Source organism: Alosa alosa, chromosome 17, assembly GCF_017589495.1.
Source record: "Alosa alosa isolate M-15738 ecotype Scorff River chromosome 17, AALO_Geno_1.1, whole genome shotgun sequence".
Classification (NCBI taxonomy): Eukaryota; Metazoa; Chordata; class Actinopteri; order Clupeiformes; family Clupeidae; genus Alosa; species Alosa alosa.
Window position 1 is genome coordinate 31,598,158 of NC_063205.1, and position 19,390 is coordinate 31,617,547.

The 19,390-nt window shown below is 39.6% G+C and overlaps 1 protein-coding gene across 18 annotated transcripts in view; it reads left to right on the forward strand.

Annotated features, from left to right (window-relative positions):
• Positions 1-19,390, forward strand: part of LOC125310846 (protein unc-80 homolog) — a 285,921-nt gene that overhangs the window by 218,457 nt on the left and 48,074 nt on the right. For 14 of the 18 annotated variants that reach the window (XM_048268581.1, XM_048268576.1, XM_048268580.1 and 11 more), the window contains 7 exons: positions 209-379; positions 1,685-1,777; positions 5,376-5,594; positions 8,539-8,769; positions 11,163-11,286; positions 11,682-11,807; positions 15,523-15,646. In XM_048268581.1, the coding sequence (XP_048124538.1) occupies positions 209-379; positions 1,685-1,777; positions 5,376-5,594; positions 8,539-8,769; positions 11,163-11,286; positions 11,682-11,807; positions 15,523-15,646 (1,088 nt within the window). The remainder of the gene's footprint in view (positions 1-208; positions 380-1,684; positions 1,778-5,375; positions 5,595-8,538; positions 8,770-11,162; positions 11,287-11,681; positions 11,808-15,522; positions 15,647-19,390) is intronic. The other 4 variants (XM_048268582.1, XM_048268588.1, XM_048268594.1 and 1 more) reach the window with 1 other exon arrangement.

The window sequence follows — 19,390 nt, forward strand, 5'->3', positions numbered from 1 at the left end:
TCTAAGTTAAACTGTTCAAGAGAAATTATGTTATGGAAAAAGTGGTAAGCGGAATAATAATAATACGCTTTTGTTGTTGTTGCCTTGGAAGAACAGTACAGTGCATTTTCATGCACTGTAATAAGAAGTTGCCTAGGAAGAACAGTACAGTGCATTTTCATGCACTGTAATTACATTGACTACATAATGCAAATATTGTTGTGTTTAGTCTACAGATGCTGATGGTTCTAGAAGCATTGGTGCCATGCTACCTGCAGAAACTTAAGAAGAACACAGTGGCACTGGAATCTGCATGTGCAGCAAGGGATGAGATTGCTGCCATTGCAGCGCTTGCTACATCACTCCAGGCCTTACTCTATAGTGTGGAGGCTTTGACACGGTACAGTAATTGAGTTAAAATGCACAAACACACACACACACACACACACTCTCTCTCTCACACACACACACACACACACACACACACACACAGTTCAGAAACATACACAATTTAATTTACATAATGGCGCTAGGGAGTTTGTAAACCATGAGAATCTAAATCAAGTTTAAGATATGAGGAGAGGAGCAAGTTAATAATGCGAATTTCATTCCTATACTGGCATCACAGTTATCACCTCAGTTACTTGCCCTTACTAAAAACTGGATTAGACTAGAGAACGCAGTGATCTAATTATGCCTTTTCCCATACCAGTTGCTTATCTGGTAGAGAAAGTAGGACACAGCTTTCCTGTCTTTTGCGACTGGAAGACAGTTGCTACACAGTGGACCATATGCACAGAAGACTACACAGACCCGGTTGGGTGTTGCACCTAGTGAATCAGCATGTTATGATGTAGAAAGATTTTTATGGGTGTATCAAAATTTTTATTATTGGGCAAACAAGATATTCAGTGTCGGAGTGAACATGCAAGGAGCAGAATATAACAGAAGATGCTGTTACAACACAGCTAATGCTCCATCGGAAATAAATGAGCTGGCTTAAGAGCCTTCTGTGCATCAAAATCAGAATCAGGTTTATTGGCCAGGTATACTTACGTACAAAAGGAATTTAACTTCGGTAGGCTGTTAGCTCTCTATATATTCAACAAATAGAAATGTAGTAGTAACAAATAGACATGTATTAGTAACTTTTACATTCAGTAGACAAATAGTAATATTAGACACATACTGTACAATAGAGACAACAATATACATATAGGCACATATCAACATAATATACAAAAATACAAATATACAAGTAAGACATATCAAGACATCACACACATGGAGTAGGATGTAAAGTGCAAAAAGTAATGGTGCAAATGTAGTGTGCAAGATGCATATTGGAATGATAAAGAATGTGATGACCCCACTTATCCGCAGTTCAGGCGAGTGATGGCAGTGGGAAAGAAGCTGTTCTTGTGTCTGATATTTTTGTGCGCAGGGCTTTGTGCATGAATTGGAAGTTCGTGCAATCCAGGATGCTGTATGTTATGTGTGGTGGGAACACACTGCAAAAAATGATAGAAAAACATTCACAGCACGACATTGGAGAGTATCACCAAAAGACAGCATGTTAGCAAATTTCCAGCTAGGAAGTTAGTTTACTATTTTTAGACTTTTGTGCTACTATTTTTTTTTACTGAGTTGAAAGGATATCACAAACTGTATGCCCTAATATAATTCAGAATATTCTTCTCTGTAGACCGATGACAGCCCCTCAGCTGAGTCGTTGTGATCAAGGTCATAAAGGAGCTACTGCTGCCAACCACACTCTGTCTGGAGGAGCCCACACACGGTGAGACTATTAAGACTGCTAAGAGGTAATTGTTGATAAGTGGCCAAACATGCATTCAGATTGGTGAGTAAACAATTTCACAAGCATACACCATCTATGAAGAATAACTCTTTGTCCAAATTATTTATTTTAAGGTAAAACCAAGAGGAGAAAATAAGCAAAAGACCATAAATATATATATATATATATATATATATATATATATATATATATATATATATATATATATATGTGTGTGTGTGTGTGTGTGTTAGAGTAGTGTGAATTTGAAAATCATGGGATATTAAACAAACAGAGCAAACAGGACATGCAGACAGTGCATACGGAAAGTATTCACAGCGCTTCACTTTTTCCACATTTTGTTATGTTACAGCCTTATTCCAAAATGGATTCAATCATTTTTTTCCTCAAAATTCTACACACAATACCCCATAATGACAACATGAAAATGTTTTAAATGTTTGCAAATTTATCAGAAATAAAGAACGAAAATATAATATGTACATAAGTATTCACAGCCTTTGCTCAATATTTTGTTGTGGCACCTTTGGCAGCAATTACAGCCTCTCTTTTGGAATATGAAGCCACAAGCTTGGCACACCCATATTTGGCCAGTTTTGCCCATTCCTCTTTACAGAACCTCTCGAGCTCTATCAGATTGGATTGGGAGTGTTGGATTGGGAGCACAGCCATTTTCAAATCCCTCCAGAGATGTTCAATGGGATTCAAGCTAGGGCTCTGCCAGTCTAGGACATTCAGAGATAGAGAGTTCAGAGACATACACAGTTATATCAGTATTTATTATACGGCTCTTCACAATGCTAGTAGAACGCTCCATTGACTTGAATGGGATTTTACATTCTACGGTAAAATATTTTCATGTAATTACCGCTGCAAACATATAATTACCGCTGTCAATGGCAACGGGTTTTGTGCTGCTGAGTTTTTCATATCACTCCGCAAGTAGTCCGGTCACTTCTTGCATTGGAACTTCATTCAAAAGTGAAAGCAGACGGTTGATCAGCTGTGTTCTAAAGAATGTTTGATTCAACTTCAGTGTGTGTTGCGAACTATTTGTTTCTCAGCAAAAGCCACAACAAAAAGGTAACAAATAAGTGTAAAGAGACATATTGTGGAGTTTTAGTTTTGGCAAGTAGCCGTATAATAAGCGGGATAATGTATAGAACGCCGATCATTATTGGGAAAATAAGTCCCTTCAGGGCGAAGCAAGACCCCTCCGCTGGCGCGTCAGGGTCCGGTTCGCCCTGTCGGGACTTATTTTCCCAATAATGACTGGCGTTCTATACATTATCCCTTACATAACAAGCAGTGAAATGTAAGCCTGGTTAGCTTTATGACTGTAAAGTAGAAATAATCTAAGTAAAACAGATATGATTAAAAGCACAAGTTAAGAATAAATAATTCAATAAAATAATAAAGTAACATGAATAATAATAATCATAATAATACATAATAAATAATAATGTTATTAAATTGGGATAGAGTGGTATTCATTAGAGTTGACATGTCCATGTTGAGGAGTCTAATGACGAGGGAAATAGCTTTTTTTAGTCTCTCAGTTTTGGCCATCAAACTGCAGAAGCGCTTGCCTGACTTCAACAAACTGGACAGACAGTTACTGGGATGGGTGGAGTCCTTTATGATTTTAGTGGCTCTGTTCTTGCATCGGCTGATATATATCATGCAGGGAGGGGAGAGAAGCGCTGGTCAGGTCCTCAGAGATATGTACTCCCAGATACTGTATTTAAAACCACTAACTCTCTCTACCTGTGTTCCATCAATCAAGAAGGGTGTAAGTCTGCTACTGCCTCTTTCTGAAGTCTACAATTAGCTCCTTGGTTTTGCTGACATTTAGTTGGAGACAGTTTGCCTGACACCAGGCAATCAGCTTTTCCAAGAAGGCAGTCTCGTCATTGTTGGAGATGAGGCCCTGGACTACTGTATCATCAGCAAACTTAACGATGGAAGTGGAGCTGTGAGATGACCCATAGTCATAGGTGTAGAGAGAGTAGAGCAGCGGGCTCAAGACACAGCCCTTTGGAGCTCCTGTATTCAGAATGATGGAATTAGAGGTGAGCTGGCCCATTCTCACTATCTGGTTTCTGCCAGAAAGAAAATTCAAAACCCAGTCACTAGGGGGGTAATTACTCCTAGGTCTTTGAGCTTAGAGTCCAGCATGTGAGGAACAATAGTGTTGAAAGCTGAACTATAATCAATAAACAGCAGCCTCACATAATTCCCTTTTCCACTGTCAATATGCCTAAGGGTGGTATGAAGGACATGAGAGATGGCATCCTCAGTAGATTATTAGATCGGTAAGCAAATGCAGTGGGTCAATAGTGTTGGGGATGGAGGAGCAGATGATGTTTTTAATAAATCTCCAAACACCTTCATCACTAGTGATGTGAGGGCTATAGGTCGATAGTCATTCAGACATGAGGGCTTGTTATTTTTTGGCACCAGGACTATAACAGATTGTTTAAAACAAGTCGGTACCACTGACTGAGTTAAAGAGACATTGAAGATAGATGTAAAGACTCCAAACAGCTGATCAGTACAGGATCTCAACACGCAACCAGGGCCAGCTGCCTTCCTGATGTTAACTCTTTTAACTCTTCTCTGTTAAAGCTTTCCAAACCACGTCCTCCGACATGGAGATCACATACTCGTCTCTGTCTAAGCTGCTCCTCAACACAGCTGACGGTGGTGGTATTGCGCGAAACCTTCTCGAAGCGTGCATAGTCATAGTCAGTGGGAGGCCTACCAGAAGTGATGGATTTGCTGCCGAAGTCGCTGATCATCTTTAGTCTTTGCCATAAGCGTCGGTGGTCATTCAGTTGGAAGTGAGACTCCATTCGATCTCTGTAAAGAGTGGATTTTTGTAAATTATTCTAAAAAAGGCCAAATTAAATTGACAAAGATTCCACTTATTAAAGCAATAAAAGAGGAAATATCCAAGAGGGTTGAATAATTTTGCAAGCCATTGTAGGAGGTTTATGAGTTTGTGACTTGTGGGTTTCCATGATTTGCAGATTATCACATTCTTCTTTTTATTAAAAAGGTTACACAGCATCTCAACTTGTTTTGGAAATGGGGTTGTTGAAAGTGTTACCATTTTACCATATTTCATTCACGTTACCTAGACCATGGAAGGCAAGGACATAAAACATTTATTTCATTGCCAGTTACATTATAGTGGTGACATACTGGTTGGTCTGACAGGGTCCTGACACATACAAAGAGATAGCAACATGCATGCACTGGTTGACCACAATCAGTTTCAATGGGAAGTCACACCTGTCTTGTTTTTTTCTCCCCATTTGCTGCTGAGCTCCGCAAATTACTTTGACAATCAAAAACAACTGGAATCATACAGAACTGACATTAATTACATGCTGTAGATCAGCGAAAAAATCTATGATGTATATTTATATGTTGTTATATTGTAATTCAAACATATTTCCATGAATGTCCCCTGACTCTCATTTGAAGCTGAACAGCCAAAGCTTGTTAATGGTGTGCATTGCAATTTTAAATTACAACTTTATATGTGTGTGCACTGTCCATATATTTTTAGTGATGACCTGAATCTGCTGGAGGAGGGTCAAGGTGTTCCACGCGAGGAGCTTGATGAGAGGATTGCACGTGAGGAGTTCAGACGACCACGAGAGTCTCTGCTTAACATTTGCACTGAGTTCTACAAGCACAGTGGCCCCAGGCTCAAGATTCTTCAGAATGTTGCAGGAGAGCCACGCGTAACTGCTCTAGAGCTTCTGGACATCAAATCACACATGAGGTTCAAAATGCTTTTCTTAATAATACATCTCTCTTGTCATCAATAGATAGTGTTTCTTTATTTATCTTTATAGTGCATAATGGGTGCTGACTTTAACAAGATTACGCAGGACATGCACATCCCATGAAATGCAGGGCCTGATTTATGTACATTTGTGAACAGAGTATAATCAGCGCTTTTGCCAGTCTGCAGATGCATGCTTTGCTTCTTCATTTTACGTGGAATTTATCATACTTGAAGCTCATCACATAATCAGCACCTTTCTCTGCCTTCTAGCGCAATGTGTGATGCCCACAACTGAATGGTAGGCTATACTTCAATCATAGTGAATGGAGTCAACTGACGACATTAAAAGGAATCAAAAGTTTAGTGGTCATATAACACAATACAGTGGGTACTACTTCGAATTGTCCGGTTTCACGCGTGATTCTCACATGTTTTATGTGTGAGGAGACTGCTATTAACTTTAAAGAGTATAGGCCTATCTACAATTCAAACTACTGGTAGGCTATCTGCAGCCTATGACGCAAATGTACTGTAATATAGCCTTACAGTATGTCCTGGTCTATCATAGATGTATATGGGTGTCTGCTTAGTTGTTGACAGCACATTTTTTTATGATTTAAAATTATACTTTTTAGATTTTAACGGGCCAAGTTGAAGAGCTGTTGTCCGTTATTGTTTCTGCAAATATAGGCTGATTCATGTCCTTTGAATTTTGCAACTGTGAGGTCCATGGTAGGCGCCCGACAGAAATATTGTTTCATTTTGCGAGTGAGATATCCACGCTCTTGTGTCTCCTCTGCGACGTGTTCACCCCCCAGTTTCAGAGCTATTCTAAAGGCAAAAATGCACAGAGGGAGTTATGACAAAACCGTGACTGTTAACAAACTGGATCCTAATAGAAAGCTGTTAGCTTTCCTAAGCTATATAAGGTATAAACTAGACCTATTACACAACATTAATTGTCACTAGGCTATGCTGGCGACCCAAATAAAATCTCCTTTGGCTTACAGTATCAATCACACTGCCGCTTGCAATTCCTCTGAATGCAGTCCGCTGCCCTGTTTACCGGCAATGCTACAGCGGCTTCCACCTCGTGGCGAAAAGTGTAATACATTTCATGCAGCTGCGTGAATCATGGAAAGTGATTGAAGTGGCCACATCTAAATGGGACCCACTGTACATGATAAGAAGACAAGCAGAGAGATAATGCAGAGCAGTAGTTCTACTTTACTTAAAAAAAAATATTTGTGCACGTTTGCCATGACAGATTTTTTTAGTCTAGCAGGTAGGAAAGTTAAGTGGAAGTAAGACATTAGAAAGGCAAACAAAAGTTAAGGTTATTTTTGACATAGTGAAAGAAGTACAACTGCTTCTCTGAATACCGATTCTGTTGTCTCTGAAAGTTTCTCATATTGACACAATTAACCACAATTTGGATTAGCCTACACCAGTTAGAGCCTAAACAGAAATTTTCACTGCAAAATAGAGGGGCGTTTTCACAAGTACTTTTCAAACATACATGGGCATGGCCGTAGCTACCATATGCCTCATGTCATGTCCTCAGTATGTTTTTCTTCAAGATTAGTTTCATTTATTAAGTACGAATATCCAACGTGACAATTATCCTTACACCGTCACGTGACACGTCATTGCAGATACCTCCGACATTTCAAAGCGAAAGTGTCGACTTGGCTATCGCTGAAAGAGTTGAATAAAATAAAGATGTAATAAGGCTCTGAAATGTAATAAGGCAATGAAATGCTAACCTGTAATGAAAATGTTATGTTGAAATTCAGTTGAGATTGAAAATTAAGCTATATCAATGTTATATAGGATGGATAATTAATGTTGTGATGGATATTATCTCATGGACCAAACATAACATCGTCAAATTATATAAATTATTGGTCAGTAATTTAGAGATTTGTTATTTTAAGAAATCCAACACAGGAGACCGGGACAAGAGCCAATTTGGGAGAAGGCTCTTGAATACTGTGGAAAAGTGTGTTGGTACAAGTTATGAACAAAACATGTTATAAAATGAACAAATCCATGGTTCTACGTCTTTATTGGAAAAAGGACCGGAGGGCTTGGAAGAACCTCCTAACATTTTGGGGTGCCCAAAATTTCTAGCCCCTGACCTCAGTATTTTAAAAATCCTGGCTACGGCCTTGCCAGTACCCATTATGCACTATAAAGATAAATATAGAAAACACAATCTATTGATGACGAGAGATATATTACATATACACTTTACGTTTTACCTCTCATCGTTTTACAGGAAACACCCACTTTTTCCCTGACTTTCCCATGAATGAAAATGTATGACACGGAAAAGTGCAATTTACCATTTTCCGCTCTAGCAGTGGTTTACCCAAGTGTGGCCTGATCATAGATAACATGGCATGTTTTTATGTGCACAATGGCCCTCATTTATGAAACTAACATATGACATAAAACAGGCGTAGGACAGGCGTACGCTCATTTCCCCACAGAGCATGGTTTTTGATGTGGCATAGTACGGTGCAGTAGTAAATCGGCAGAGGATTGGAAAGTTGAAGAATTGAATTTATGGAATATCTTATTTTCATATTTTCACATCATATTTTCAAGGGACAAATGGCAGAAAATAAAGTTTGTTACACTTAAATTGCCATAGTTTCCCAGCTTCCTTGATGATGATTGATTATTTAAAAAGGGTATGAATAATTTTCGACATGCCATTTTTCATAAAAATGTTAAAAAAGATAAACACAATTATTTTTTTGATTCCATGTTTTCTACCACATTGTCTTACAACCTTTTGGCATGTGGCAGTGTCATTTTCAGTCAGAACAAACATATTGGTCAAGAGAAAAGCAACATTACATCAATATTTGCCAGGGGTATGAATAATTTTGTTCTTAACTGTATATCCTATGTCTTTGTGTGAGCACAGATTGGCTGAGATTGCCCACTCCTTGTTGAAGCTGGCGCCATATGACACACTGACCATGGAGAGTCGTGGGCTGCGTCGCTACATAATGGAGATGTTGCCCATCACTGATTGGTCGACAGAGGCAGTTCGTCCTGCACTCATCCTTATTCTAAAGCGCCTGGATAGAATGTTCAACAAGATCCACAAGATGCCAACGCTCAGGTGCGCTCGCCCACAGGCTCTGGGCTCCAGGTCTGTCAGCTCACCTGTTTTTTTTTATGCTTGTTCATTTTGTAATCTTGTTAATTTCATAACCACATATTTTTTTTATTCATTTTGTGTTTTGTATATTCTTCAGTCAGTTTGTTACATTCAGGCAGTTGTACAGTATTTGTTAACTGCTTAACTCTACTCTGTTTGTAACCATTTCTGATTTGTAGGCTGGTGGTGGTTGAGGGCAGGAGATATTGGTAAACTAATTTAGTGTAAGCCTTTATCACATAAGCAAAATTGCATCTGCAATACAGTCCCCTCCAAAAGTATTGGAACAGCAAGGCAAATTGCTTTGTTTTTGTTGTTCACTGATGGCATTTGGGTTTAAGATCAAAAGATGAGTATGAGACAAGAGTTTAGAATTTTAGCTTTTATTTCCTGGTATTTACATCTGGATGTGTTAAACAACTCAGAACATACCACCCTTTGTTTGAACCCACCCATTTTTCAAGTGAGCAAAACTATTGGAACATGTGACTGACTGTTTCTTGATGTCCAGGTGTTGCCTTTTAGATTTATTGTTCAAACATTAAATAGCTCTCCATGACTATAAGTTTTTATCCTTGGTTTAAACCTATAAAGACTGCATTTCTTGTTAAAGAGGATAAACCAACATGAAGACCAGAAAAGCAAGCCATTTTGAAGCTGAGAAAATAAGGAAAATCGATCAGAGCCATTGGACAAACATTGGGCATAGCAAGCACAACAATTTGGAATGTCCTGAAAAAGAAATAAACTACTGGTGTGTACTGGTGTTGGTTGCAATGCAATTTCCCATTGCCGACCAACTAAGTTGCTATCAGGTTAGCACCTATGGTTTTGGGAAACGCACCCCAGGTCGGCCAAGGAAAACAATAGTAGTTGATGACAGAAATATTGTGAGAGCTGTGAAGAAAACCCCATCACAACATCAGTAAGTGACATCACCAACGACGCCACAGTGCAGGGGTGAAGGTATCACAATCCACTGTTAGAAGAAGACTCCGAGAGCAGAATTATAGAGGCCATACCACAAGACGCAAACCAATAAGACGCAAACACAAACTCATTGGCAGTAAGAATCGGAAGGCCAGATTGGAATTTGCAGAAAGTACAGAGATGAGCCCAAAAAGTATGGAACACAATCTTATGGACTGATAAAACCAAGATTAATCTCTACCAAAGTGATGGAAAGTGTGGAGAAAGAAAACTGATTATGATCCGAACCATACAAGCAAGATCTGTGAAGCATGGTGGAGGTAATGTCATGGCTTGGGCGTGCATGGCTGCTTCTGGAACGGACTCATTAATATTTTTTGATTATTTAACTGATGAATTCAGAAGTGTACAGAAATATTTTGTCTGCCAATTTATGGAGAAATGCATTCAAACTAATGGGGAGGAAATTTATCATGCAGCAGAACAATGACCCAAAGCACACTGCCAACAAAACAAAGGACTTCATCAGGGGAAAAAAGCTTCTGAATTTATGAATATCAAAGAATCTGTGGCCTATACTATGAAGCAAGTTCAATATACCTAGGTTGCCTTTGTTAGCTGCCTTGACAAACTCAAACAACCGTAGTCAGAATGGTAATAATACATTAATTTAGGCAAACCATTTTCTATGTGGCGCAGCGGTCAGATAGCCTTCCACAAACAGGTCACAGAAAGTGCACCTCACATATGCCTACTCCATAAAAAAAAGCAACCGAACCGAAAAGCTACCCTTTAGAAGTTCACTCTATGGCCCATCATTGATGATATCGTTGAAACCCAACTGCCTGGCTCTGCTGTTCTCTATGGAGAGTATAGCCATTCCACTCAATCGTTAACGTCAGCAGCAACATTCGAGGTGTTTAAAAAAAAAAATATTCAATTCAGTCTCCTCCAGTTCTCGTCTTTCTTTTCTCTTCTGTGTGCCACTTTTATGCTTACTAATAAAGCGTTGCCTGGGCCCCGGTCACTAATATAATGAGTCACAAATGTCAAAAATGTTCACATTTTGTTTAGGCTACCATTGTTTTCAGAAAATTGGTTGAATAAATTACATTTTTGTAAGGCAACCTCACTTTTCCATTGCTTAACCATAACATATACTCTTACCAGCTAGTCAAAACAATGCTATTTACTGCTTTTTAATAAAGAAATACAATTAATATTATGCAGAATTGAATTAAGCCTTTTGGCCTGGCCCTCCACAATATTTTCTGTGTGGCCTCATGGAAAAAATAATTGCCCACCCCTGACCTTGCCTATACTGTAGATCAGAAGCAGAATGTTGACACCCAATGCCCCCCTCGGAAGGATAGGCAAGCGCCACCCCGGGGTTGTAAACAACTATCTAATTGAGGATTATGTTGGTGTGTGTACGTGTGTGTGTGTGTGTTCAGACGGCAGGTGGAATGGGAGGCAGCAAGTAGTCTGATTGAAGGGATCTGTCTGACATTGCAGCGACAGCCAATCATCTCCTTCTTGCCTCATCTGCGCTCACTCATTAATGTCTGCGTCAACCTGGTAATACCATTTTCTCCTCTTGAAGAAGGAAATATGGGAATACATGTAAATACTTAGTGAATCATTTTGACATTTTATTCACGTGTCCCAAATAAGAAATTCCTTTTCACACACTTGCATGTTTCTGTAATGTACACATTTACTAATGATAGTGTTTTATGATTCCCCTATTATATGAGTTTATGCATGGACTTTTGTAAACAAAAGACTTAAAAGACCTAAAGATATATATGAACACATTTACCAGTCTCATTATTTGCATAATGTTTACAAGCATTAAGAAATGTCAAGTGCAGTAATAGCTGCTTATCTTCCTGAATACACCTCTTGTATAAACAGATATCAGCACACATGCTCTGGTTGTGATGCAGTTTTCTCTTTTTTCTTTAATGTAGGTGATGGGTGTTGTAGGTCCCTCTAGTGTTGCTGATGGCTTACCTCTGCTTCACTTAAGTCCCTACCTGTCTCCACCCCTCCCTTTCAGCACTGCAGTGGTGCGACTTGTAGCTCTGCAGATACAGGTATATCCTCAGTTTGTCTTTTTTCTAGTAAATATTAAATTATAAAAATAAAAATAAAAACATGTTTGGGGCAGCCGTGGCCTGCTCGTTAGCGCTTCGGACTTGTAATCGGAGGGTTGCCGGTTCGAACCCCGACCAGTAGGCACGACTGAAGTGCCCTTGAGCAAGGCACCTAACCCCTCACTGCTCCCCGAGCGCCACTGTTGTTGCAAGCAGCTCACTGCGCCGGGATTAGTGTGTGCTTCACCTCACTGTGTGTTCACTGTGTGCTGTGTGTGTTTCACTAATTCACGGATTGGGATAAATGCAGAGACCAAATTTATGAGAGTATATATATGCTTATATACTTACTATTTAAATTGTCCTCATAGATGCTTCTAACTTGGCAAATAACTATTTAACCCTATAACCTGATCGCTATCCTAGCGGCATATATCATTAAATTACACTGAAAAACAATTTAAGCTTCTTCATAAGAAATGTAACAGCATCGTCACCCCCAACTGACGTTTTGCAAGTGACATCATGTTATTTGCACGGCACAGCAAAATAGCATAGTGGACAGCAAGAGGAGGAATCAGATCAATGGATTGTAATGGGACGCATCTCACAGCTGGCTGATTATAGTGAAATTTAAGCTTAGTAATGCCCTTCCACGACTGTCACCTTATTGTTTGGAATGAAATAACATCCTTTTTTTTTAGAATGATGTTTTGTTTTGTTTTCTGTGTGTTGGGGGAGTATTTCATCAGGCTATACACTAATACTTATGGATTTTAATTTAGTAATGTTAACGCTATCTAGCTGTCCTAACAATATTAGCGCCGTCATCACCAGTTTTATTAACTATCTCAAATTATGATCATGACCCAAAAATGCCACTGACATGTTTATATTACTACCAAACTCAGAACACAGCAATGAATTAAACTACAAAGATGTTAAAGTAAGTGTGTTGTAAATTCCATATTCTTCTATCGTTTGCCTTCCACTATCTGATTACTTTCAAAAGCGCATTGAATTGCATTTTATAAAATGTAATGTATTCGCCATCAAAACTCCTGCTTGAATTGCCTACTAAACAGGCCCATTCTGGTGTGTTCTTCTGTTCCAAATGGCTGAAGTGTTAGGCCCACATAGGAGAATGTAAAGTCAACTAAGCTACCTGATACAACTTTAAAATAGCAAGGTGACCACTAAAACTACAACAGGCGACTAGGCTAATTAAAACAAACAAAATAAATAGGCTACTTTAAGGGCGTAGCCAGAAATTATAATTAAGGTGTGCCTGTGAGATTTTTAGGTGGCATCAACCCAGTACAAGTGAGAGGTGCATATGACAGGTGGAACGCAAATGACCTGTAAATGTAAACACTATGGGCTACTATCAGTGCTCTGAAAATGAACGTGATCGCGTAATGACAATCAAAAACCGCACGTTAAAATATGCTAGGCCTACTCGCAAGAATAATTCTTCAGAGGCTGCAGCATATAATTCATTTTAAAACGTAAATGTAGATCTAATTAAAAAAAATAATAATCCATAAAGCTATTTTAAGTTAGAATAAAAAACGTAGAATGCAGTGCCTATTTTAGAGATTGGTTTTATTGTAGGTCTAAATCAACACGTGAACTAGGCTTTGCTTGCTTAGCAAACTGTGTTACCGATTGGCCGAAGTAGCTTGAGCTATTAATACATGGGAAAATATCCTTTGAACAGACATCAGGAACCATGATCAGTGAGGAACAGGAGTTACCTCCACTTACTTTACTCCTAATTTGCAGTGCAAACAGTCATTTCAGGGTCTCCGATGACGCGTCCATAATGCGCACTGGCTGCGTTTTGAGGCTAGTGCAAGACGGAGGGGCTTGGATTTAAACATGTAAACAATTTCATCAATTTCATCATAGATTGCTTTCAGGAGCTTCTGGGAAATGGAGTTGCCTTAATTTATTTAGAGAGTGAACAAACTTATGAAACAGAGAACTATCGTCATGTAATCCACTGATTTCAACAATGTAACTGTATTCTAAATACCAACTATTTATCTTGTAACTGTATCGGAATACAGTTACTCATAATTTGTATTCTGAATACGTAATGCCGGTACATGTATTCCGTTACTCCCCAACACTGACTATGGCACAGTTCTTTTAGAGATTGTATATTTTCATTATATATGGAATATTACAGAATATACAGTACTGTATATATAAAACATATATTAATAATTTGTATTATATTAATGTTGTAATTTTACAGATACAGAAGACAGCAATCAGACAGGACACTGTTGTTGCAGTGAGAGGCGTCTTTTTACTGTTGTTTTGTATGATTGTGTGGCAGCCGTGGCCTACTGGTTAGCGCTTCAGAGGGTTGCCGGTTCGAACTCCGACCAGTAGGCACGGCTGAAGTGGCCTTGAGCAAGGCACCTAACCCCTCACTGCTCCCCGAGCACCGCTGTTGTTGCAAGCAGCTCACTGCGCCGGGATTAGTGTGTGCTTCACCTCACTGTGTGTTCACTGTGTGCTGAGTGTGTTTCACTAATTCACGGATTGGGATAAATGCAGAGACCAAATTTCCCTCACGGGATCAAAAGAGTAAATATACTTATATTATGAGCCATTTATTGCATCATATATACACTTAACCACTTGATGAAAACATGACCAAATGGCTCATAAGTATGTAAAATTGATGCGTATTTGTATTGTACACTTATGTGACATGTACAAAATATGAGTGACATGCATGTGTATTTTGCACATATTTCACATGTGAAATGCATGAAATATACAAGTATTTCACATACTTCACAGCAATTTATATTACGCATACCACACATGAATTATGCATCAAATACACATGCATGTCACACATACTTTACATGTGACATAAGTGTACAGTACAATACATGTAAAATACACATGTCAAAGCGAGTCTTTGAACTTCTTGGCATTCCATAGTGCCCCGAGCCCCTCTTGCTCTCGTTTTGTGTGCCTGCTGCGCCTTGTGTTTTTGCATTGGTGCTCTGAGCACCTTCAATTGAAAAAAGTTCAACTCTAAGCGAAAGAGCACCTGATGTAATTTGCGTTTTTATTAGTTTTGACGTTAAACTAACATTTGATAACATTTCTAGTGACAAATTTGTATTTTATTTTCATAATCTTTTGTTGCACCTTGGGTTTTACAAGTGGCAAATAGCATCTGATCGCGCCTTGTATGATTGTCGCTATGAATTTCCTGATGAATATGGAAATATCTCTTTCCAGTACTGCTTACTGTCACTGAATCTTTTACTGATACGTAGTATCAGACTGTAACAACCTTCTTTCACCTCTGCAAATATGTCAGAGGAAGCATGTGCAAAAAAATAGTGTGATGAAATGCATGTGTGGTGTGAGAGAGTGAAATAAGTGTCAATTGCGTGAGTCTCAATTGCGTGAGTCTCATGCTTAGTGTTGCCAGCTTTGGTTCTGGAAGGCAGCTGCTCTCCTCTCTTTCCAGCACTGTGTTTTGTAGACTATTTTGTCTATCAATGAAGTCAGTTCTCATAGCGAAATATATATGTCTGATTCTCACAGGACAAAAAACTGGGCTCATCCTTAACTGTGGGCCCTTCCTTAAAAGTCTTTTAAAGTAAAAAAAAAGTGGGTAAATTGATTTTCAGATTTTAAATATTTTCCATGTTAATGTAAACTTTCCCCTCTACAGGCTCTGAAGGATGACTTCCCACTAAGCCATGTGATATCCCCTTTCACCAATCAAGAACGACGAGAGAGTATGCTGCTCAACCTTCTGATCCCATTTGTACTCACAGTGGGGTCTGGAAGCAAAGGTTATAAATTTATTAACTGATAATACTGTTGACAATTTTATCTTTATTTGTACATTTCTTCAAAGCTGTTGTTGGAATGGTTGGCAATGTATCGTAACACCTCCAATTATCACCCATTTCGTTAGAAAATTCTAAAACGACGATGTTTTTTAATACTTCAAAATAACATTTGATAAATGAACCTTACATTTTTCAGTAGCCATAGGTGTGTAGATTTGAACAAAATCTGGTTTGGTTCTTACCAGGGCTTTTACTCCCTGAAATATCCGATTTTGTTTACCACGCTCGGAGGTTAGTGCTGGCCTGGTGGTTGGTCTACTTCCACCCTTTCACACGGCACATGAACAGTTAGACCAAAAATTCTCGTCGCAAATCAAAATTCCACTGGAGCTCCAAGCGGATTTGTACACGCAGCCTTACAACACTGTTTACAGCTCTTCGAGTCACGGTAAAATGTCATTTTTGGTACATAGCTAATTTAGATACACGAATGGTGTGGGTGCTTGCGTTTCTTTAGGAATCCGCCGTCTTGATTTGTATAGAAATTAATATTAAGTGACACATACACGTAAGAGGTTGGACATACGTGACGGTTGGTAATATGTGTATAGATACTTTATTCATCCCCAGAGGAAAATTACAGAACGTTACGTTATCATTTGACAACTTTTCGTTCAGTTTCATTCAGTTATTGAAAACTTTATCAGCTACATACACAGCCAAAGATGTTACTTACTTTCATTGGTGGCTACCAATGGTGCATTTCTTCCGAATGCTTTGTAGCTGATCCTACTGTAGCTGACCTCAATGTTGCTATGTAATGACGTGTAACGTGAAGTCGCGCATGGATGTGGAAGTCTCCGTCCTGCAGGCTGTTGCCAGAGCTCTCTCAACTCCGCTGCCATGTACTTAATAAACGTCCCCTTGATGTCCCAGGTCTAACGTTATTGTCGGGCCCACCAAATGCGTGTGTCATCCGAGGGACCTGACGGTGACGTCCTCAGAAAGTCCTGCCCGGACGTCGCGCAATAACCAAAGGATAACTTTCTCCGGACGTCAATAACATCACCGGAACGTCCGCTAGAGAACATGACATTAGGGACCAATCAGGGACATTGTGAATGTCTGCATAAGGTCCGGGGGACGTCCCGTGTTTGTCGGGAATGTCCATAAGTACAGTTATGAGTAAAAAAGTGGAATGGCACAGGGAGAAAGGGAAAAAGTCCCCATATGCTCGTCTTTTCTGCAGTATAATAACTTTTGACAGTTGACAGTTTGACAATTACCCTAAGTTTCTGATTGGATATTGGCAGCAGAATCAACTCCACTGATTGGTTCATTGATAAAGGCGCCTCTGAGTACGGAGGTGCTTCCTCCCTACGCCATTCACCCCCATGTTTTTCACAAGTCGCAGCGGTTAGGAGCGTTTACAATAGACCTCCTATAGTTTGCCTACAAAAAAGCTACCATCTTTGCCCATATATGGAGATCCGGTATCTTGAGATTTTTCCTATGGGAATATAACGTGGGGATTTGGAATTATCACACCTGCTACACTTTCGCGGGGACGAAGACATCGGAAAAGCAAACGTTTTGCTCTACACTCTTTTGCCCTCTGCCTTCCAGTGGATACTGTGATCTCCTGTACATGAAGGCAGCACACTTTCATTTTTGCTACCCCAGAGCTAACGGTGATGCAATTTACCATTAAGTTAGTTAGCAAGTTTAGCCTAGAAATCTAGACTCACCCGGGCTAGTCTAACAACTCTCCATTGGCTTGCGAGCTGGAAAAATGAAACTTCGATAGGGCCAATCAAATCGTGTATAGAGTCATTAGGCGGGCTTAAAATAATGATTGATGGCAGAGTTGCAACGGTTTGGCTTGAATTCCCTGCTACTTGAAAACAAAGAAGATGAATGTTGCTGTTGGCGAACAGCGTGTCACGAGTTAAGCTTTTTTTAAGCTGCCAAAAGTTTGAACTAGCCCAGGGGTTTTCAACTGGTGGTCCGCGGCCCCCTGGTGGTCCGCAGCGTCATTGCAGGTGGTCCGTGATATGCATTCCAGTCTACGTAATTTCACAATTAATAACTTGTTTTCATCATTCATTTTTCCAAACCATTTCCAGAATTTTTGAACTTGAAAATACTATAGAGGAGATGAGATTCAAACTGACACAGGATAGGCTAGCTTTGCACATGGTCTATCCCATGGGTTCCCAAAGTGGGGGTCGCAGGACGCCGAGGGGTGGGTCGCGAAATGATTTCCATAAATCAAATAAATTTGGGAAAAATAAAAGAGCTGTCACTTGACCGCACTTTAAAGACTGAGTTCTGGATTTCAGTCGAGAGGGAATATCCACAGCTATTCAAGGCCGCGATGGACGTACTGACGCCGTTTGGCTCCACATACCTGTGAGAAAAGACTTTCTCTGCACTGACATATATTAAAAACAAATACAGATTGCGTCTAAATGTGGAGGATGATCTCCGTGTGGCCGTCTCCACAATTAAACCAAGAATGGACTTGCTGTGTTCCGCGCATAGCACGCATCCATCTCATTAGATGAGATTAACGCTGAAACATGATGCAAATTGTAAATTTGCACAGCAACAATGTACATATGTTTACAACAGTTTGTGGATATTACCCTGACTGAGATATTCTTCTGTAAAAATGGAAATTAAAGTAATGTTTCAAAGTTAAGTTTGCACGACAACAATAATGTGCACTCATGTTACATGGATATTATTTTTTGACTAAGGTATTCTGCTTTTATCATATAGTAAATTTCTATATTTTAGTAAAATCATAACAGGCTGCTCTATTCTTTTGTGTTGTTGTTAAGCATGTGTTTGGATAAGCCTAGTGCATATGACCAGTGCGCACATTTTATTTTAGTTTTTGAGTCACATCCAGGGATAGTGGGGGTTGCCAGTCTCTGGCACGGTTATTTTGGGGGTCGCGGGTTGAAAAGTTTGGGAACCCCTGGTCTATCCTGTGCTTTGCTACGTATGTTTTGTGTCCCCAACGTCACATACACACTTATGGTAGGCTACAGTCTCTGCGCGAAACAGACCAGCATCTCGCACGGAGTTCACGTTATTGAGATTTCGTTGAAAAGAAGCTTAGTTTGGTGAAATTTGGAGTGGAGTGGAGCTGTTAACTGTTTCTAACTAAGGTGAAGTTAGTCAGCACCAGCAAGGATCGCTATGTCAGGACAGATGGACAGATGGACAGGCTTCTGCTGCATGCTCTCCAGACAAAGCTAGGCCTACAACTTCGGAGGAAACATAGTGAAAAACGAGAAAGAAAATACAGTGAAGATTATGTTAAATATGGATTTAAAGTAACGATTGACAAAACTGGAGAGGATGTAGCCTATTTCCAGCCAGTTTCTTGCAACAGATTTTGTGTGATGTCAAAGGACAGCTGCATGAGAAAGAGTGCTGTTAGATGTCATGCACTCTTTGCAACTATACCTCTGTTAGAGCGGTTTTCCACACTGGCATATCTAAAGCAAAGGAAAAGGCTGGAACATAGACTGTATAAAATAGGGCTCAGGAACCAGAGAATAATATGATCGCTATGCACCACTATATCACCACTATGTCACTGCAGGAGTGAGCACATTCAAAGCGCTTTTAATAAACTTAATGTTTACATTTATGCATTGTCTGAAGGGATCTGTAACTCTCGAATCCCATTTTGAGCTGCTCCCGCTACTCATCCAGTCTGAGGGTGCA